General features: G+C 45.1%; 1 protein-coding gene across 3 annotated transcripts in view; it reads right to left on the bottom strand.

The window, feature by feature from the left end:
* LOC115093599 (E3 ubiquitin-protein ligase MARCH7-like) overlaps nucleotides 1–22,848 on the bottom strand; it is a 184,058-nt gene that overhangs the window by 116,785 nt on the left and 44,425 nt on the right. For all 3 annotated transcript variants that reach the window (XM_029605579.1, XM_029605580.1, XM_029605581.1), the window contains exon 3: nucleotides 6,462–7,536. In XM_029605579.1, the coding sequence (XP_029461439.1) occupies nucleotides 6,462–7,536 (1,075 nt within the window). The remainder of the gene's footprint in view (nucleotides 1–6,461; nucleotides 7,537–22,848) is intronic.

Genomic DNA, 22,848 nt, shown 5'->3' with positions numbered 1-22,848 from the left:
GTGGTCGACAGAGTCCATTCCCCTGAGTCCAGGCTCTCTCTGCTGAGGAAGTCTGCTGAGATGTTGTCTTTCCCTGTGATATGGGAGGCCGAGATTCCTTGTAGGTTTATCTCCACCCATGCCATGAGGGGATCTATCTCCAGAGACACCTGCTGGCTCCTGGTTCCTCCCTGGCAGTTTATGTAAGCGACAGTTGTTGCGTTGTTCGACATTACTCAAATCGCTTTGCCTTGGAGTCTGTGGCTGAATTGCAGGCACGCTAGTCTGACTGTTCGAGCTTCCAGGCTGTTTGTGTTCCATTTCACCTCTTCCTTGTTCCATTGTCCCTGGGCCGTCAGTTCCCGACAGTGGGCTCCCCCACCCTCTTAGGCTCACGTCCGTGGTGAGCAAGGTCCAGTTGGGTGGGGATAGGCTTACTCCTCTGCTTAGGTGGTCTTCCTGTAGCCACCACTGGAGCTGAAAACGTACCTGCTTTGTCTGTCATGCACTTTTGGATTACTCTTCTCAACATGGGTATCAGTGGGTTCTGCATCCAGGGAATCAAAAATGTGTCCTGGGCTACATGAAACAAAACCATGGTAGTTTTGTGTTTGTCTTCGCTGCGAAGAGATCTATGTAGGGTGCTCCCCATTCTCTGAACAGACTGTTCACTGCTTCTGGATTTAATGCCCACTCGTAGGGATGGAATATTCTGCTGAGCTTGTCTGCTTCTGTGTTCTTTATTCCTAGAAAATATGTTGCTTGCAACTGGATGGAGTGGCTCAGTGCCCATTCCAGTGTTAGTACTGCCTCCTTGCAAAGAGTCCACGAACCGGACCCTCCTTTGTTTATGTAAAACATGGCCACTTGGTTGTCTGTGTAAACCATCACTCTCTTCCCAGTGAAGATATCTACAAAAGTGCAGACTGTATTCCTTTTAGCCCTCAGTTCTAGCAGGTTTATTTGTAAGTGTTTTTCCTTCGGCGACCAGATTCCTTGAGTTTTGTAATGCAATACATGTGCACCCCAGTCGTGAGTGGATGGTTCTGTTGTCAGTGATTTGATAATCCAGGGATAGGAACGGCACTCCCATTTGCAAGATTTGGCGGGGGGGTGGGGGGAGCCATCCATAATATATAGGGCTTGGTAGTGTGTCCTTCAGTGCTCGCACATGCTCCCCAGCCCGCTGATAGATGGCACAGGCGGCTCAAACACGCCGTACAGCGGCCATGTCACAACACCAGCTACAAGAGGTACTCCTGAGGGAATTCAGCACTACTGCGGAATGCAGATTTTGCGCAGAATTCCTCCCTCACCTCACCAATTTCCACCCTCGCCGGAAGACTATTCAAAACCAGAAGGACAGCGGGCATCGCGGGACAGGCAGAAAATGGCAGAGGAGACCCTGGCATGCTGTGAATGGCGCGGGTCCCGCGGCATGCCTGTGAAAGAGAATGTGTGTCGGGGAGGAGAGGGTGGGAGAGAGAGCATAGGGAGAGGATGCCGGTGAGAGAATGTGTGTGAGAGTGGGGGTGATAGAGAGCATGGTTGGTAAGAGGGGGTGGGGAGGGTGTGACAGAGCATGGGAGGTAAGAGGGTGGGTGGGGGGATGCTTGAGTGTGGGTTTCAGAGAGAGGGAGCCTATATGAGGGGAGGGGGATGCTGGTGAGAGAATGTGTGTGAGAGGAGAGGGGGGTGTGGGAGAGAGCATATGTGCCAATAAAAAGGCTTGCTGCCTGGGCGTAGAACAGGTACAGTTGCTAGACAATCTATATCAGAGGCCATAGAGTGTCATAAGAATTTGACGAGACACTGGATGGTTGTGTTGTGACTACTTGGATTTTAGCCCCCCACTGTAGTCGACACATGGAGACGGGTGTATGGTACTACAAATAGGGCTGCTGCCATATGTCCCAGCATTGTGAGAATTTGGTGCGTGATGCATTCAAGTGAGCCTTTAATGCAGAGGCCAGTTCAAGTCTGTATTTGTCCTCTTGGAAGGAAGGCTCTGCAGAGTTTGGTGTTTATGAATGCTCCAATGAACTGGAAAGTTTGGGTGGGAACTTTGTTAGACTTCTTGAAGTTAATTATGAATCCCAACGTGTCTAAGCAGAATATGGTCTGCTGTAGGTGTGAAAGCAATATTTTTGGTTTTGAAGAGACTAGGAGAGTCATCCAAGTAGGGAAAAATCTTGATGCCTTTCCTTCGGCTATGGGCCACAGCCACCACTATGCATTTTGTGAACACTCTGGGAGTTGAGGATAGGCCAAATGGAAGTACCTTGTATTGATAACTTGTTCATTTGAAAGCAGAGGTACCACCACGAGGCCGGATGTATTGGAATGTGGGCATAGGCATCCCTGAGATCCAAAAGAGCACATCCAGTCATCGGGTTGCAGGAATGGCAAAATGGTTTTGGAGACATGTCATCTTGAATTTCTCTTTCTGAATAAACTTGTTTAAAGCCTGAAGATCTAAAACAGGTCTGAGGCCCCCAACCTTTTCTGGGAATGAGGAAGAATTAGGAGTAAAGCCACTGATTGTGTTGCCTGGGAGTCAGCATTTGTATTGCATTCTGGTCTAGCAGCATCTGCACTTCCTCAAAAGCAGATGTAAGTTTTTGCAATCTCCTTGTGGATCAACCAGTTCGGGTAGGCAGGGAGCTATACCGAAATTCAGTTGATACCCATTGCTTACAATACTGAGAAACCAACGTTCTGATGTTATGAATGACCATTCATGGAAGGATGAGGATATCCTTCCTCCCACTTTCGGTGTTGGCTCTGGCTTTGCTTTGTTCAAAACGTTTGTTGAGGCTTCTGGCTTGGGCCCTGTGCGTGTTTTTGCTGGAGAGACACTGGCGATTTCTTGTTTGCGGTTGCTGAGGCTGCTGCCTCTAGGTCTGGTAAGATAGTGTATGAAGGGGAAAAAACAGTCTGTATTGTCAACATTGGTAGAACAGTCATTTGTAGGGATACCGTTTAGAGGGGAATTAATTTGGAAAGTGAGCGATGATACTGCTATACTCATGCAACCTGTCCCCCCCTTGCAAGGTAGGTCAGCCAGCTTTTCATGGACATCATCCCTTATTGCACTCGCTCTGAGCCAGGCGATTCTATGGGCTGCTATGGAAGCTGCTGACATTCTTGCAGAAGTCTCAAAGCCTTCATAGACCATTCTAAGTAAGGACATAATCAAATCAAGCATGGAGGAAGGCTTATCAGCCATAGAAGAACTGTCTTGTTTTAGTCCTTGTACACACACATATAAATACTGAGTTATATAAAATTGGTGATGTTTGATTCCAGAATTCAGCATCGCATTTTGAAACATTTTCTTGCCAAAATAGTCCAGGTACTTGCTTATCCCTACCTGGTGGAGTGTTAGAGTATAGCCTTGTTTTCTTCACTTTTTTCATTGCCGATTCGATGACAGAAGCATGTGGTAGTTGCACTGCTCCATAGTGTGCAGACTTGCACTCTAAATTTGAGATCTGCTTCCGTGGAAACGGTGATGTCCAGGATTTGTGTAGGACATCCTCCAGCATCACATGGGGAGGGAACACCATAGGCTCTGATGGAAAATTGAAAAACTTTAATATTCCATATATTTCTGCCCTCAGATTTCGTATCTTCTTTGTTTCTATCTTTAGGAAGGATACTCTTCTCTATGAACTTGACTATTTTAAGTCCTCCGGCAGTGAAGATGGTTCAGGTGGACCCTCCGATGGATCTGACGGGATCCCTGAAGATGATCCAAGAGATGTTAGTGGAGAGGCAGGGATATCTACTTCTCTCTCCGAATCCGGACTAGGTTCATGCCCCGTGGTTTCTTCTGCATCTTCATCTTCCGGGGTGAAGAGGGTAGAGACCTTGGAGAGTTGTCTTCAGACTCTGATAAACCTTGGTGTTGAGGGGGGTCTGGCACTGATGCAAAAAAAAAAAAAAAGTTTACAATGTCCAATACCTGAAACATTGCTTGCAAGGCTGCCTTCTTCCCCTTGGTTCAGGAAGTATGGCACTGTGCTTTCTGTGGCAGGCTAGAGTCAAGACTGAGTCTTCCTTGGAAGCGCTGCCAGGAGGATAGAATCCAAGTCCCTTTGTGAGGTGGTTTGGGAGGGAGGTTCTTGGCAAGATTTGTTTTTCATTAAGTGTTCTTGTAACTGAAGTAGTCTTTCATTTATACACTTGCGAAAGGCCGGAGTATATACTGCTTGATGAGTGTGAAGATTTTTTTTTAGTTTGACTACTTCCACACCAGAACCAGCTTCCAGCTCTTCCGCAGTAAATACTATTTGTGGTCTTGACGCCATCACGATTGAGTACCCCTTTGGGCTGATTTACATCCCTAGATTTGTCATGCTTCGTTGGCATCAAGGATATCCTTTTCTGCTTCTCTGTGGCTGTCTTATGATGACTGTCTTCCAATTCCACCCATTTTAATGCCTCGTGCATCGGGTCGAGGTTTCACGCATCAGCCTAGTCGACACTTTGTGTCGCCCATAGCCCGAGTCAATGCCCCATGCGGACAGGTCTATGTTCTGTGAATCGAGCGAGTCGATGGTTCATGCATCAGGCAAATCAATGCTTCATTCCAGTTGACACTTCATGCAGACGACTCAGTGATCCATGCGTATTACTTCAGTCAGCGCAATGTTAACATTTTTTAGACTGATACTGGTACTAATTTCCTCAACTTAGTAGGGTGTACTGGGGGTTTTTCTACTGAGCTCTTTAGGTCTCTGGGAGGATCTTCTACCAATTTTTGTTTGCAGTTCCAGAGAAGGGGGATCTCTTACCTGGAACCATTTTGTCTTCTTAATTGGTAAGGACTGGGTCAAGCAGTGGGTTGGAGTGTAAGAACCGGATGGGTCACCTCAGCTTCTCTATTTTTTCTGCCCTTTGCTCTGGGCCCATGGAGACATCCTGCCACAGTCGCAGCAGGAGGCCTGATCATGATCTGGACCCAAGGCATATGTTGCAATAATTATGTCAGTCTGATGACAATTTTGCCACATTGGCAGAATTTGAATTCTGGTGCCTTCGGTGATATTTTAGCACTTAAAAGTGCTTTTTTTGGGGTACTCAAAAGCATTTGAGTAGATAAAGACAAAAGAATAAGGCACAAGAGAAAGTGGAGTGTAACTGTGAGCTGTGCGGGAGAAACAAAAACTGACGCGATGAAAGATTCACAAGCGCACACAGTTCTGTATACTTTGAGACAATTCCATGTCAGGCCACCTAGAGGTCGTCCCAGACAGCATGGCTAATTCAGCCTACTAATCTATGGGAAAACAGACGCTCAATTTTAAAAGAGTCCATTTTCCTAACCTGTACACAGCCACAGGTTAGGAAAATGGACATTAGTTAAGCATCCCTTTTCCTAACCTGACCGCTGGCACAAAATTTATTTTTTTTTAACCTAACTTCATTTTTCAGTTCTATTGATTTAATATCGCCTAACTTCATTTTTCAGTTCCATTGATTTAATATCGTGGCGATATTAAATCAATGGAACTGAAAAATGAAGTTAGGTTAAAAAAAAATTTTGTGCCAGTGGTCAGGTTAGGAAAAGGGATGCTTAACTAATGTCCATTTTCCTAACCTGTGGCTGTGTACAGGTTAGGAAAATGGACTCTTAAAATTGAGCGTATTGAGTATTTTCTGCTTTTCTGTCAACTTTAGGGGCTTCTCAGAACTTAATGCTTGCTCTGGGGCAGGCCTTAATTTCTGAGAGTAAAAATGTGCACATCTGGCGCACAATTTTTTTGGCATTGGGAAGTAATAGCTAATTAGCCTTGTCAACATGAATTTATATTTGATGAGTGCTATTAGCTTCGCGGAGGGTTGACGTGCATTTTGGATGCGCTAATCCCCTTACTGAATTAAGAGTTTGTAGACATGCGTTGAAAATGCCCACCCAACCATGAGTTAACCAGTGTGCTCAGCTGAGCACACTGTTTTGCATCGGCCAGAATGAACTCTGAATTTAACAGAATAGGCATATGCTCAGCTAGTACAGCAATACTTGTCAAGTATATTTGAGAAAAGTTATATGAATGATATTCTGCTGACCCAAGTGTAGAGTAGGGAAAATGGTGGGTCCTATATTTTGATTTAACTTTTATTTGTATTTTATTTCTCTTATTTCTTTGTATTGGTTTATTTTTAAGGTTGTTTTATCATATATATTAATATTTGAAATTGCTTTGGGTGATTTTTTCTAACATACATAAATATTATTGAATAAATAAGGAACTAGTTATGCAATTACAGAATAAGTCTCTTGTCAGTTAACTAAGTAGATATTAGCAATAAAGATAATCCAAAAACGTCATACAAGTTTAGCAATGTGTTCCCAGAAACTGAACTTTAATTTACAATATCATATTGTAACTTTCAGTACCCTTGTTAGTAATGCTGTTGCAGAGAATTTACAAAGCTAGAAAAATCCAAACACTTTTATACTTAACAAAATTTACCTCTCTTGTATCTTCTTGAGCTTTTCAGGATCTCTTGAAGATTTTTTAACCTTGTCAGTCTCTTGTTCATCAGCTAAAGTTCTTAGTGAAGGAACAATATCTACTGTTATCATGACATTGTCTGATACAGAGCTCCCATTTCTGTGGGGCATTGCAAATCGGAAAAGTGAGCTTGGGATAATCCCTGAATTTCTTCTACTGTGAAATGAATCAGATATGGCAGTAGCAGCATTGTTTATAGATGCTGAAGGCATTGGTGATGTACTAGTAGCACTTGTACTGGAACTTCTCTGTTGTGCTTCTTCTGCAGGAGATTCTCTTCTAGATTCACTTCGAAACTGCTGAGGCGATCTAGAAGATGTATCAGAGGTAGAAGACTGTCTTGCAGACTCATCTCTTCCTTCTCGCCTCCTTCTAGAAAACAATGGTGTACACCTGTTTCTAAAAGATGACGACAACCAGGAACTTGTGGTCCTATATCCATCTTGTCTGAATCTTTCAGCATCTGAATCAGTGGTCAAAGTTTGGGAAACACTTGATAGACCTCCCCTTCGCCGTCTAAGAAATCCAAATCCCTGAGAAGGTTCTGAAGATCTATTGTTCATAATATCAGCAGTTGATGTGGATGACTGAACTCTTGGGACAGAGTATGAATCTCCACATTCCAATGGTCTTGCATTTAAAGAATCTTGGCTGGATCTCCGTGAAAAAAAAGTTGAAGACATACTAGAAGCTAAGCGAGATAATATTTGCCGCCTTGTACTCCTTCCTTCCGTGTCAGGAGATGGCTCATTTCCTGATCTTTGTTGAGGAGAAGGTGCCGAGTTTATCGGAAATGCCTCTCCTCTGTGCGCAATATGAGTAAATTCTGATGGCGTGCTTCTTTGGGAAGAATCCATCTCTCTAGTTGTGGACAAAGATCTTGAAGAGCTTCTTTGAGAGTCTCTGGTAAACAATGAGTGATGTTCAGAAGGCAACTGGCGGTTGATAGAAGTGTTTAGCCTCAAACTGCTCAATGAGTTCTCTTTTGGTCTTGCTCCCTGTGCATATGAGGTGGCAACTCTGTCTTGAAGATCTGTCATTGTGAATTTGGAGACAAGAGGGAAAGAAAGAAAGACCAACTGTTAGTTTAGAAAAATTCAAAACATTTAAATAATTTTTCATAATGTACTATGGAACATTAGTAGCCAATATGCCCATGTACTGATAAAGATACTTACTGTGGAATTTCTCCTACATATAAAATTCTGGCTTAGAGAATCTAAGTTAATACAATATTTTCTCTAGAACAATCACACACAAAAGATCAAAAATGTTTTCCACCTTTAAATTCCATTGTATTGTACTTAAGTACAAGAATTTAATCAAAGTAAGGGGTGGGGAGAGAGTAGAACAATGATCAAGTTTTATTTAAAAGCTAATCCTTTGGCTTAGCCGAAACACTGCATGCTATCTTAACAGATTCAGATCTCTGGAAGAGCCTGACTACATTATCAAGGTAATGAGCTTGGGCTTCACATAGGAGAAAATGTAACCACTAGTTGCAAAGGAGTAGTGAATATTATTCAGTCTGAAGGACCTTCTCTGCCAGTCCTCAGAGGGAAAGCAAGTTTCCCTTACCTGTAAACAGGATTCTCTATATCCAGCACAATGAGTCAGTCATAATGTGCGAGTGTTATCAGCAGACGCTATCAGCTCTAATGGCTTACTAAGCAGGCATAGGAGTTTCCACATGCAAAACACTGCCTCATGAGCCTAAGTCTTTTCCAAACCGTAGGCTTTAGCAAGGTAGTGGACTCCTCAGATAATAGGACTAAAGAGGATTAAGGGAACTCCATGAAGATAGCAAGAAGCTCATTTAAACAAAATCGAAGAAAATTCTTTTTCACTCAGCACATAGTTAAGATCTGGAATTCACTGCCAGAGGATGTGATCACAGCAGTTAGTGTAACTGGGTTCAAAAAAGGTTTAGTAAGTTCCTAGAGGAAAGATCCATAAATTGCTATTAATTAATAAGCTACTATTGCTTAATGTTTGGGTACATGCCAGGTACTTGTGACTTGGACTGGCCACTCTTGGTAGTCCTGAGGGAATTCTGCACTACTGCAGAGTGCAAAATCCCCCAATCCCCACCCCCCGCAGAATTGCTATTTTCTTCACAGAAGTTGGCAATTTTGCGCAGAAAATGGCAGAGGAGATCCTAGCATGCCGTGAACGGAGCTCGCCAAGATGAAGGCCCTGGTGCGCCACAGGATGCACACCACTTGCGGCGAAAATGAAGGCCCCCAGTGAGAGTGAATGAGTGTGTGTGTGTGCGTGTGAAAAAGGGACTGTGTGAAGGGGTGCATGAGAGAGACATAGGTAGCCTGTGTGAGGATGTATGCATGAGAGAGAAAGGGAATGTGTGGGTGTGTATGCAAGAGGAGAGGGACCCTGTATGAAGTGATATGTGCACGAGAAAGTGAGGGAGTCTGTATGAGGGTGTGTGTATGTGCACTAGAGAAAGGGAGCATGTGTGAGAGAGGGAGGGACAGAGGGAGCCTGTGTGAGGGGCAGTACGGAGAATGAGGAGAAACTGGGACTGGCGATAGAGTGGAAGGGGTTGAGCGTAGAGGTGGAGGGGAGAGAGATACGGAGTTGGGGCCTGAGAGGGCAAAGTGGCCAGGGGAGTAGGGAGAGTGAGTGGAAGACACTAACAGTGAATTTCTAGGGAAATTCTGCTCAAAATATTAAATTCTGCATCTAAGTAATAACTTTTCTGTATTAATTTAAAATGTAATTACTTAAAGACTGTCATGTAAATTGTGTTATTTTGACCAATATAAAGTTTGCAGAATTTTAAGTTTTTGTGCACAGAATTCCCCCAGGAGTATGTTGGCAACAGGATACTGGGCTTGATGGACCTTTGGTCTGACCCCATATGACAATTCGTATGTTCTAAGGTGGGTATTAAATATGGCCTGTACCCTCAGTTTCCTATACCAAGTTTTTCAAGATTCTACATACAATCCTTCAGTTGAATAAAAGAGGAAAACATCACCTGGAGAAAGTTAATTTTGAACCTCTCTCGAACCAATTTGTTCTGCTTCTGCAATCCAGGATAGGCCTCAATCCCAGACTCATTGAGGATTAAAAAATGCAAAGAATAGAATGTCTAGCCATATTACTGTGAAGGTACAAGCTTGATCATCTGCTGAAATACAGATGTTACATCCAGCTGCAGTTAAGCAGACTGTGTAATCCCTTCCATTCACTGATCTGAGGAAGGTAAGAGAAGTATAAGTGGTAGCCATATTCCACAATTTTCAGGACCCACCTGTCCTTTGTAAGGTGGACCCCGTCCAGGAAGAACTACTAAATCCTTCCCTGTCCCAGAGGTGAGCGAGCCTCAAAACTAGCCCCAGGCTTAGGTTGTGACTGCTGATGAGCCTTTTGATAACTCTTGTGGCTGCTGCTGGTAGAGAATGCAAGTTGCTTGATGAAGTTGAAAACAGCAGAAAGAATCCTTTGGGAGAACAGGCACTTGTAGAAGAAATATCTGATTTTTAACCACTAGTAAAAAGTGAGTTTGCTGAGAATTCTCTTTGAACCTTAAGACAATTTTTGTCCTAAGTTTTCCAATTGAGACTATGCTCACCTGTCTTACTATGAATGGTCTGCAAATTCCAATTTCTTTATGGGCACCTAATTTTGTTTTTTTTTTTTAGTGTAGACAAATGGATTCATGACCAATGGGTTAAATGCTCCCCTGCTAGCAGATGGAGACTGAATGAGGCTTCAAAGCTGACATCACCCTAGATATACCCCTGCAGTGACCTCAGCCCTTCAGTATTCTCTTCAAAAGCCACTGTGGACATATTATTGAAAAACTTGGATTACAACTTGGTTAAAAACAGACAACCATAACTGTATTCAACCAAACACTGAATCCCAGCAAGATTATATATGCCCTGATCTAGGGATTGGGCAGCGGCTTATCTGTAACCTCTTGGAATAGATATTGATTTCATAGGCGATTCCCTGGCACAGTTCTTGAGCAGCCTTGGGCGGGATGCCGAGTCCATCTGTCTACATCAAGGAAAACGAAATTATCAGGTAAGTAATTTCTCCATTTCCTAGCAGGTAGCCACATAGAATCAAGACCAATGAGATGTACAAAAGCTACTCCCAATCGGGCCAGGAGGCTGCCCGCAGTCCAGTTAGCACTGCCCTTGCAAAGGCTACATCCTTTTTGGGCTTGAACATCCAGGCGGTAGAACCTGGAGAAGGTATCTAAGAAGACTGCCTGAGCCCTAGTGGAAATGAGCTTTAACCTGAAAGGGTACTCGCTTTCCTGCCTCTACATAGGCTCCCATGACCACCACCTTGATCCAGCGAGCTATGGGAACCCACGAAACTGGTTCACCCTGTCTCCTTCCACAACAAGCGGGCTGTCTTGCAGACCGGTTCTGAAACTTCCAGATACCGTATCAAAAGCCTACTGATGTTTAAATGGCGGAGGCGGCAGCGGCATTCTTCTGTGTCTTTGTGCCTATCTAGGGATGGCAATGAGATGGACTGATTCAGATGAAACTTCAAGACAACCTTGGGCAAGGAGGATGGAACGGTATGAAGTTGTAATGCTCCTGGGGTCACTGGAGGAACAGTTCCCGAGAATGCCTGTAGTTCAGAGATGCAACAAGCCAAGCATATTGCCAACAGGAACAGTTTTCAGGGTTAACAAGTGCAAGGAAAGACTGTGCTGCAGCCAAAAGGAGGGCCCTGCCAAAAACTCCAATACTAGATTAAGATTCCACAAGGGAACCGGCCACCGTAGGGGTGGCTGGAGGTGCTTTACTCCTTTCAGAAAATGGGCCATGTCCGCATGTGCCGACAGGTGGGTTCCATTCACCTTGCCCCTGAAACATGAGAGCTGCTACCTGGACCTTCAAAGAGTTAAGGGTCATCCCTATATTCAAGCTATCCTGTAAAAATTCCAGAACCAGTGAGATTTTGACCGTCCGAGGGGCAACATCCCACTGGGCTTTACACCAAACCTCAAATTCTCTCCAGACCCACTTATATGCTAAGGATATAGAGAACTTCCACATACGGAGCAAGGTGGTAATTACTGTCACCGAATATCCATGCTTCATCAGGCGAGCCCTCTCAAGGGTCACACCTTAAGACAGAATAGAGTCGGATCCTCGTGAAGGACTGGTCCATTCTGAAACAGGTCCTTGTGCGGTGGAAGGCACAGGGGGATCTCCACTAGGAGTCTCTGATGTCTGCATACCACGGACGCCTGGGCCAATCTGGAGCTATTAGTAGGACTAATCCCCTGACACACTCGATCCTGTGAATGACCCTGCCCAGCAGGGGCCATAAGAGAAAGCATATAGTAAGTCCTCTTCTGGTCACGTCTGAACGAAGGTGTTTATAGAAACATAGAAATGACGGCAGAAGAAGACCAAACGGCCCATCCAGTCTGCCCAGCAAGCTTCACATTTTTTTCTCATACTTATCTGTTTCTCTTAGCTCTTTGGTTCTATTTCCCTTCCACCCCCACCACTAATGTAGAGAGCAGTGATGGAGCTGCAACCAAGTGAAATATCAAGCTTGATTAGTTATGGGTAGTAGTTTATCCCTATTGATCTCTTCTGCGACAAAAATCAGGGAACCTTTGCATTGAGAAATGCAGCCAGCAGGTCGATGGATGCGAGGCCCAAGCGATCTACCACCAGCTGAAAGGCTTTGGCCAAAAATGCATATTCCCCTGGATCCGGACTCTCCCTGCTTAGAATGTCTGCTCTGATGTTGTCTTTTCCTGAGATGTGGGAGGCCAAGATCATTTGTAGATGTAATTTTGATCATTCCATAGGGAGATCTATCTTCTGTCAAACTTGCTGGCTCTTGGTCCGTCCCCCCCCTGTTGTTGCACTGTCCGACATTACACGGATCACCTGACACTGGAGTATGTGGCTGAACTGTAGATATGCCAATCTGACTGCTCAGGTTCCCAGGCGGTTTAATGTTTCAGAGCACCTCTTCCTTGGTCCAACGTCCTGGGCCATCAGTTCCTGACAGTGGGCTCCCCAGCCCTGGAGGCTCGCGTCTGTCGTGAGAACCAGACAGTTTGGCAGGGTCAGGGTTACATGCACTGTGCGTACTGATGCTCTATGGTGGGCAAAGGAAGATGCACAAAAAATGCACGCAACATGGCACCATCGTGGCCTACCACGTGGTGTGATCCTAAAGTGGAGCCTAGCCCTCCAAGGACTGCTCAAACCTGCTTGGAAGCCCACTTCCCTTAATCCCAATGGGATCGGGACAACATTGGTATGGCATACTGAGCAGGGAGACCAGAGGAAGTCTTACCGAATCCTGTCCAATGTCTCTGATAGGGAGGAAATTTTCTTTTTTTTTTAAACCTAGCTGGTAAGCCATGAGCCCAGGTAAGTACAGAGACTGTCCCTGGCTGCGGGGGGAGAGGGCTTTAGCCATCACCGCCGCACTTCCTGCACCCACTGCCTTTCAGCTGCTTCAGCAGCAGAGCCATGCCGGGAACAGGCTACCAGACCAAGGCACACCTCTGAGAATCACTGAAATCACCTCAGGAATTCTCAACTGGGGGAGGGACCTTTAGGTATCACCGCAGGAGAGCAGGGATCAATCTTTCTCCTATTTAAAACTACAATTTCTTCTTCTAAAAGGATACAGCAATCCCCATAGTGAAAGCACATCTACATTGCTAGGAGACAGAGATACTGATGGGCTGATGTCTAGGGTGACATCAGCTTTGAAACCTGACACTCCATCTGCTAGCAGGGGAGCATAACACCCATTGGTCCTGAGTCCATCTGTCTACACGCTAGGAAATCTAGATATTTTAGTAGACTGCTTTCTTTTCAGCCACACATCAGAAATGTAGTTAAGGGCTGTTTCTTTAAATTGTGTTTTACATAATATTAAGCCCTCTCTTAGTAATTTTAAAACTGTGGTGCAATCTCAGGTAATTTCTCCAAATTGATTACTGTCATTTGCTATACTTGGGTCGTCTGCAATTATCACTTCGAATTCTCCAACTTCCACAACACTGTTGCCAGACTTAGCACTGTATCCCCTCTATGGGAGAATATTACTCCTATTATATTTAAGCTCCTTTGTTTGCCTATTATATGGAGGGTAAAGTTCAAAATTGTTACACTTGTCTTTAAGGCCTTAAATGGATTAGCACCTGTGTTTTTAAAAAAAAAAAAAAAGTACCAACCATGATGCACTCTTTGAAACCTATTAGATGTTCTAATAGGGCCAAACTCTCTGAAATGGCCTGCCTGATGACTTGACGGGTAAAACTTCACTCAAAAAGAAAAAAAAAAAAAAAAAAGCAATTTAAGACTTTTGTATTTTCCCAGGCTTTGCTGATAACAATTCATCTCAAGTACTGCAACAACTGATACTTACAATTGCTTAGAATGGGCCTACTTGCAGGATAGTCTTATTTCTAGCAGATAGTAATATCATGCAGTTTATATTGTCACGTACTGCTGTTTATGAACATTTGTAGAGGAAGTACATCATTTAAATTAAATACTCTAGGCAATGTTTGCAGCATGTCTCAAATGGCTTTATGTTGTGTTTGATGCTTGCAACACATTTTATTTTGTTTTGAACTGTTTTATGTTGTTACATAAAGTTGTAAGCTAGATTTTCTCTTATTTTATGAATGTAAATTGTGATCTGCTTAGAGATTTTGATATTCATTTAAAAAATGTGTATTCTGCATAAACTGTCATCGGGCTGTAGCAGGTTGACTCCTACTGCTGAAGACTGTAGGATGGATTGATGCTATTTAATCAGAGCAGTCTCCAGCACAGGTTGCATCTGCCATATGGTCATGCACACCTTCAGCTCACAACTAGGCAAGGATCTGTACTCCTATGGAAGCTGCCAGAATTCTGGCCATGTCGTCAAATGCTTCACATTCAGAGTTGATAAAAGGTTTTTCATGCTCCGCATCATCCACCAACAGATGCTCATGGTCTGATTTTGTCAAAGTTCTGACTTTTGCACTCATTTAAGTACTGCACCATGTACAACTGGTGAGCTGCAATCTGAGTGCTAAGCATGGATGCCTGGAAAAACTTTTTGAATGCATCCAACACTTTTGAATCCTTCCTAGGTGATAAGTTGGTGATAGCAATGGTTACATGGAATAGACTTAGTTTTTGGGTACTTGCCAGGTTCTTATGGCCTGGATTGGCCACTGTTGGAAACAGGATGCTGGGCTTGATGGACCCTTGGTCTGACCCAGTATGGCATTTTCTTATGTTCTTAAGCATACTAACACACTGCTGATCAGTTTAACTCCACCATGGAATGGTGATGGGAGTTAGCAGCTAGACTACCTCAAAACTAGACATAGGCCTGGACCTTATAGGTCAAACTTTAGGTCACCAGAAGACATAATGTAAGTGTGACAGACATGGACATTTGCAGGTCCTTGAGAAGTTTATGCAACAGAATGGCCATGGAGACCGCTGAAGGATGAAGAAAATGAAGCCCAAATACATCTGCTTTCAGGTCTTGATCACATCTGACAATCAGGCCTATACAGTACAGTGCGCTCCGATGGAGCGCAATGTTAGCCTGCTCTTGGACGCGCATTTTCCCTTACCCCTTATTCAGTAAGGGGAGGAAAACGCTCATCCAACCCGCGGCACCTAATAGGGCCCTCAACATGCAAATGCATGTTGAGGGCCCTATTAGGTATGTGCGCGGGATACAGAAAGTAAAATGTGCAGCCAAGCCGCACACTTTACTTTCAGAAATTAGCACCGACCCAAAGTTCCGCTCTAATTTCTTCCGGCACCAGGAAAGTGCACAGAAAAGCAGTAAAAACTGCTTTTCTGTGCACCCTCCGACTTAATATCATGGCGATATTAAGTCGGAGGTCCCGAAGAGTAAAAAAAGTTAAATTTTTTTTTTTTTTTTTTTAATTCGACCCGTGGCTGTTGGGCCGAAAACCAGACGCTCAATTTTGCCGGCATCCAGTTTCCGAGCCCGTGGCTGTCAGCGGGCTCGAGAACAGACACCGGCAAAATTGAGCGTCGGCTGACAAACCCGCTGACAGCCGCCGCTCCTGTCAAAAAGGAGGCGCTAGGGACGCGCTAGTGCCCCTAGCGCCTCCTTTTGCCCGTTTTTACCGCCAGGCCTAATTTAAATACTGAATCACGCGCACCAGCGAAGCAGGCGTTCACCCGCTCTCCCGTGGACTTTACTGTATCGGCCTGATAGGTAACACTGAGAAGTTACTACTTACCTGATAATTTCCTTTTCAATAAGACAGTCAGATGAATCCAGAAAAAGTGGGATGTACCCAAGCTACTCCCGAATAGGGCAGGAGACTGCCCTTGGTCCAGTCAAAACTGCATGCGCAAAGGTCACTTTCTCCTGGGCCTGTACATCCAGACGATAATACCTGGAAAAGGTGTGTAAGGAGGACCACATTGCAACTCGGCAAATGTCGACGGGAGTCAACAATCTAACTTCTGCCCATGATACTGCCTAAGCCCAAGTGGACTGAGCCCTAACCTGGCTAAGTAACTGCTTCCCAGCATCCACATATGTTGACTACCTCTTTAATCCAGCAAGCTAAAGTAGCCCGCAAAGCTGGCGCTCCCTGTATAGCACTGTTGTGAAAGACAAACAGGCAATCTGACTTCTGCAAAGGTTCAGTAACCTCTAAATACCTGAGAAAAAGTCTCTTGACATCCAAGGGCCGCAACAGACTATACTCCTCTACATCTGTCTGTCCAGAGATTGTAGGGAGATGGACTGATTCAAGTGAAACTCAGTGACCACCTTCAGTAAGAAGGAAGGAGCAGTACACCACTGTACCGCCCCTGGAGTAATGGCTCCCAGGACAGTTCAGAATCCATAAAGGCAGAACAAAATTGCCACAAGAAACAGCAACCGCAAGGACAGAGTATGCATCAGTCTATATTTAGGGCCTGCCAAAAAATGCAAAACTAAATTAAGATTCCATAGGGGCACTGCAAAGGACGAAGATGTTTCACTCCTTTCAAAAAACGGGCCACATGATGAGCCAACAAGGATCCACCATTTACCTGATCCCTGAAACAGGCGAGAGCCGCTACTTGTACTTTTAAGGAACTGAGAGCCAAGACTTTATTCAAGCCATCCTGCAAAAATTCCAAAATGAGCAGAATCTTGATCAAGGAAGGAAGAGTACCTCGATCCTCACACCAGGCCTCAAACACTCTCCAAACCCACACATAGGCCAAGGAAGTGGAGAACTTTCTAGCTCTTAGCAAGGTGGAAATCACTGCAACAGAGAATCCATGTTTCAGCAAGCAAGCCCTTTCAAGTACCATACCATAAGACAAAATAGAGTTGGATCTTCGTGAAAAACAGGTCCCTGTGCACGGGAAGTCAAAGAGGAGATTCCACTAGGAGCCTCTGTGGATCTGCATACTACAGTCTCCTGGGCCAATCTGGAGTGACCAAAAGAACCATCCCTTTGAGGCATTCAATCCTTCGATTCAATCTGCCCAACATGGGCCATGGAGGTAAGGCATACAGCAACTTGTCTTCCGGCCAATCCTGCAGTAGGCATCGATCCCCTATTACTTCTAATCTCTTCTGCAGCTGAAGAATCATGGAACTTTCACATTGCGCAAAGTCACCAACAAGTTAGGAATTAATCCCAAATCAGCTAACACTGCCTACTCTCCTGGGTCCAGACTCTCCCTGCTAAGAAAGTCTGCTCTTACATTATCTTTACCGGCAATGTGCAAGGCTAGGATCATCTGGAGATGCACCTCTGCCCATTCCATAAGTTGATCTATTGCCTGTGACACTTGTTGGCTCTTGGTACCTTCTTGCCAGTTGATGTAAGCCACAGTTATTGCATTGTGCAACATTATTCGGACCAATCAACCCTGCAGCCAGTCGCTGAACTATAAACATGCCAATTGGACCGCCCTGGCTTCCAGCCGATTGAAGTTCCAGAGAGACTTCTGCACTCCAGCACCCTTGTGCTGTCACAGCTCCTGACAGTGAGCTCCCCAACCCAGGAGACTCGCATCCATCATCAGTACTAGCCAGTCTGGTGGGGAGAGGGAAATTCCCTTCCATAGATGATCTGTCTGCAGCTACCACTGCAGTTGGGAGGATACCTCCATCGGTAGGTGGAGCCAAATCGAATACTCCTGGACTGCGGATTCCACAGACACAGCAGGGAGCGCTGAAGAGGATGTATATGCGCTCTTACCCATAGTACTACTTCCAGGGTCACCACCATTAAGCCAAGTACCTGCAGGTAAGACCATACGGTTCGGTGCAGAGTGTTTAACAGAGTTGAACTAGTAACTGACGAATTCAAGCTTCTGGCAGAACACCTTGCCCTACTTCGTGTCGAACCAAACCCCAGGCATTCTAGCAACTGAGTAGGCTGAAGACTGCTCTTGTCAAGGTTCACTACCCAGCTGAGCTCCTGCAACAGAAAAGTTACCTTGAGTCACCAGTTGGCTCTCTTCCAGCGACTTGGCGCGAATCAGCCAGTCATCCAAATACGGGTGTACTAGGATTCCATCCTCTCTCAACTCTGCCACAACCACCATTACCTTGGAAAAGGTTCAGGAAGCTGTGGCCAGACCAAAGAATAGCGCCCGAAACAAACTGGCATCCCAGAACTGCAAACCACAGGAAGTGTTTATATTCCAGTCTGATGAGAATGTGGAGATACGCCTCTGACAGATCCAGAGAGATCAGAAATTCACCCGACTGTACAGCCATTATCACTGAGCGCAAGGTCTATGCAAAAATGCTTCACTTGCAGATGACTGTTGACATCTTTGAGGTCCAGGATGGGACGAGAAGAACCCTCCTTCTTTGGCACAATGAAATAAATGTAATATCATCCTGTATTTTCTTGAGATGTGGGCACTGGGACTTCAGCCTTCAGACTGAGGAGCCTTGTCAATGTACCCTCCACTGCCCACTTCTTCTGCGGGGAGTGACAGGGAAACTCCTCGAACATGTCCCGAGGAACACTGCAAAACTATTGCATATCCTTCTCATATCACCTCCAGGACCCACTGATCCGATGTGATTTCGACCCACCTCCAATAAGAGAGAAGCGTCCCCCATCTCCTGTTCCCAGGGGTAGGTCACCAAAACTTCATTGGGAGGCTCGGGAGGTTCCACTACCAGAGCCTGTGCCTCTTCTGGGTTGTCAGGGATGAAAGGACTGAGACTAACCAATTGGTCGAGGCCTCTGAAAGGACGCTCCTTTGTAAGGCTAAAAACACTTGGATCCTCTAGCACATCCACTAATGTTAAGAGTCACACCCTCTTATCTTCTGGCAAACAAGGAACTAGAGATTTGCCCCACTTGCAGGCCAGCAAAAGAGAACCATGAAAGGGCAACTTGATGACATTATCTTTGGAGGTCGTATCAGCCGACCAATTTCTCAACCATAATTGATGCCTGACTGCTATCAAAGCCATCCATGTGGCTGAAATGCAGAAAAAAATCACAGCTTGCATCTGCCAAGGCGGCAGCAGCTGGTTCCTTAAGTGCTCTAGAATTTACCCCAGAGTCATTGACCTCCTGGGAGAGAAGCAAACAAGAGTGAACCACCAAGGAACAACAAGAAGCAATTTGCAAGGTCATTGTCACAGCTTCAAATGCTTAAGGATCATCTCAATCTTTCTATCATGAGCATCCTTCAAGGCTACTCCTTTCACGGGAATAGTGGCCCACTTGGAGACTGCGCACACAAGTATCTACATTCGGAAAACATAAGCACTCTCTTACCACTGGATCCAGAGGTTACATGCATTCAAAACCAGACCCCCCCCTTTGAAATTAGCCTCTGGGGCGCCCCATTCAAGATCAATCAATTCTTGAATGGCCTCTATCACTGGGAAAAAACAAAAGGCTTTAACACAAGGAAACCAAAATGGGATTTCTCTTTAGCTTAGACACTGATTCTGCCCCAGAGACTCCAAGCATTGTCAAGGTCTGGGAAATCAGAGCTGGCAGTTCATCTCTATGAAAGAACCATAACATAGTTCTACACAGTTCTAACCCGGGGCAATTTCTCCATCCCCAAGAAAGGCAGGGTCGGTGTCATCCGTGCCATCCAGATTTCTATCTGGAGGTTCAACTGCTGTTAAAGGAGTGCTCTGGTGCTTAATAGAAGGTCCAGGCAAGGTTCCTACCTGCACCTATGCCCAAGGAGTGTTGGACAGAGCCAAGAACTGCACTTGAAGAAAGGATTGCAACCCCCAGGCTTGGTGAAATTAGCAGAGAAGTCTTCTTGTGCCTCCAAACAGTGCTGGCACAAATCAGGAGGCACTCCTGGCTGAGATGCCTGAATATGACAAAGCAGTGTAAAGAGAAAGACACTTAGGCTTCTTAGGTAAAGGCGCCATTATGGCCAAAAGTGCACTGAGCAGTGGCTGGAAGCCTGCATCTAGCCGTTTTATTTTTGTTTTATGCGCTCAACTAGATGCGCAAAAATTATGTCTCTAACACTTAAGCGCGCGCACACCTAGGCGCTTAAAAAACGAAGCACACCAATACCACTTGAGCGCAGAGGGAACTGTGCTTAATGTGGACACAGACCACAAAGGCCTTGCTGTGCGCCCAAAAACGGAGTGCACAACTGGATGCACAGCTAGACGCACACACCCGACAACCCTTTAAAGGGCAGCCTTAGTAAATGCATAAAAAGCCATTACAACCTACCACAAGGAACGTGGCCTAGCCTAAGGAGGCTACTCAACCTGCCAGGCTGCCCACGTCCCTTGACCTCCCACAGAGTGGGACGAACAATGGACCGGCATGCCAAGCACAGAGACTGGGGGGACGAGAAAACCCCTGTATAATTAAAAAAAAACAAAACAAAAAAAAATAAGGTGTTTTTTTTTTTAACTTACAGGAGCTCAGCCTTGCCTGGCTGAGTACAGAGTCTGTCTCCAGCTGCGGGGGGGGGGGAGAAGGAGGAAAGAGGGTCTGTGCCGCGTCACCGCCACACTCTGCTTCCTGCACCCACTGCCTTTCAACTGCTCAAGCAGCTAATAGCCAACGGACCAAGGCACTCATCTGAGGAACCATGGAATCACCTCAGGAATTCTCAACTGTGGGAGTGACCATTTGGTATCACAGAGGGGAGCGGGGCAAATTTATCTCCTGAATTCTTTTATTTAAAATAAAGCAATCCCAACTGGGGAGATGTATATCCATCTGCTGGAGACTGAGAATACTGGCAGGCTGATGTCACTGCAGGGGTATATGTACTGTGACGTCAGCTTGCTCGTCTCCATCTGCTGGTAGAAGTGTATAACCCACTTGTTCTAATTCATCTGATTGGATGCTAAGAAACTTAGTTTATTCAAAAAACCCAAGTAGCACAGATCCTCCCAGAGGAGGAGAGTTATGCTGCAAATTCCACCCCCCTCCTCCCCCATATTTAAATATTAAATACAACACAAATATGAAACCACAAGAACAGATGCTAGACTGAAAACATCTGAAAGCATTTACAGATACTAAACAGAAATAACCTATCATATCAGATATAAACCCAAGCCTCTCCCCCTCCCCTTCTATACCATAGACAAAGTTAGTAAAGTTAACTAGTAGGGTCATTAGGATCCTTGTTAAGTGGTGACATCTTTGAAAAGATCCATTTATAATAACCACAGACAGAACCCACCTTATAAAGCAAACAAGCCCTAACCCTCAGGATTCTGGATATTATCCACCCACCAACAAAACTGCTCCCATATCTTTTGGAATCCCTGAAGACGTTTATTTTTTATGGCAGTTACCTTCCCCAAAATGTACATTCTATGTAGTTGCACCTTATTAATGGTAGAAATTTTCAGAACACCAGAATCCCTTCATTTATAGGCCACCTCACATTCTGTGGCCAACACCAGCTAAACAAACATGTCAAATCACAGTCACCCCCACAGGATTTAAACCACAACCCCACCCCTCTTCTTCCCCCCACCCATCCTTAAATTCATCCACCTCCTCATTAAGAAATGACCAACGTCCTGAAACGACAACCTCCCACAATCCCAACCCCCACGTAAACCCTGCAATCATCAAGTTTGTGTGCTCACATTATTCATGCTATATACATAAATTGAACAGCAAAAGCATAATAGAAGATAAGAAAAGATACATCCCCTCAAACTGGTAGAAGTAGCCAAACATTGCCCCATTCAAACCAAAATGCAATGTAGTACATAACAGACTTCCCCAAAAGCTAGAACCCAGAACCCAGTCACATTGATATGTCTGAGGTTCTCACACTGGTATCCTCTCTCAAAAGAGATGGAAAAAAAGTTATTCCCAGATTGCCATTTCAATCTCCTTCCACCTGCTGCTAGATGGGGTCCCCATCAGACGCTCATGCCAGAACTCTCGACCCCTACCAGCCAACTCAGTGGTCTCATCCTGTTGTTTGTAAGATCCAACAACCTCCAATACTGAACTCACTCTTTACGTAACTCCTATGATGAAGCTCAAGCCAAATAGAAGTGACCATCGATATTTGATACTCCGCTGCCCCAAAAGAGAGATTACCTCGAACTCCCTCCGCTTATGGATTGTGATTAGGGAAAGGTCCTGGAAGATCTCCACCTCTCACAAATCTCACAAGAATCTCACAAGAATGCCCTTTAAAGGGCATTCTTGTGAGATTTGATTTGGATGTCGTGTCTGCAGACCAATTCCATAGCTTTAGCTGTCTTCTGGCTGCCACTACCAAATCAATGCCCCTGGCTGAGGTGCACACCAGGTCTGAGCTTGCGTCCATGAGGAAGGCTGCTGCAGGTTCCATCGCCTCACCGGTATACATTTCGGAGTTATTTGCCTCTCTCAAGAGAAGCAAGCAAAAAAGTGTGCCACCATTGCGCAGCAGGAAGCAATCTGCAGTGTCATTGCTGTTGCTTCGAAGGCCTGCTTAAGGATGGTTTCCAATTGTCTGTCCTGAGTGACCTTCAATGCAGCCCCTCCCTCAATGGCAATCATTGTTCGCTTTGAGACGGCACAGACCATAGCGTCCACTTTCGGGAAACGCAGGCGTTACTTGGTTGCTGGTTCTAGAAGGTATAGGGCTTCCAAGGCCCAACCTCCTTTAAAGCTGGCCTCCGGGGCATCCCATTCCAGGTCTATGAGTTCCCTCGATGGCTTCCATCATTTGGAAGTAGCATGAGGCTTTATGAAGGGAAAGAAGGGCTGGTAATTAGTCCTTGTGGAAGAAGCGAAGCATGGTTCAGTATGGTTCCATTCCTGGAGGTATTTCTCCTTCTTCCAGGGAGTCACTCATCTGAGGTGTCTGGGTCCCTGTTAGGGAAGTTC

Source organism: Rhinatrema bivittatum, chromosome 6 (genome assembly GCF_901001135.1).
Source record: "Rhinatrema bivittatum chromosome 6, aRhiBiv1.1, whole genome shotgun sequence".
Lineage (NCBI taxonomy): Eukaryota > Metazoa > Chordata > Amphibia > Gymnophiona > Rhinatrematidae > Rhinatrema > Rhinatrema bivittatum.
Note: the sequence above shows the minus strand (reverse complement) of the source record. Positions and strands in the feature narration are given on the sequence as shown.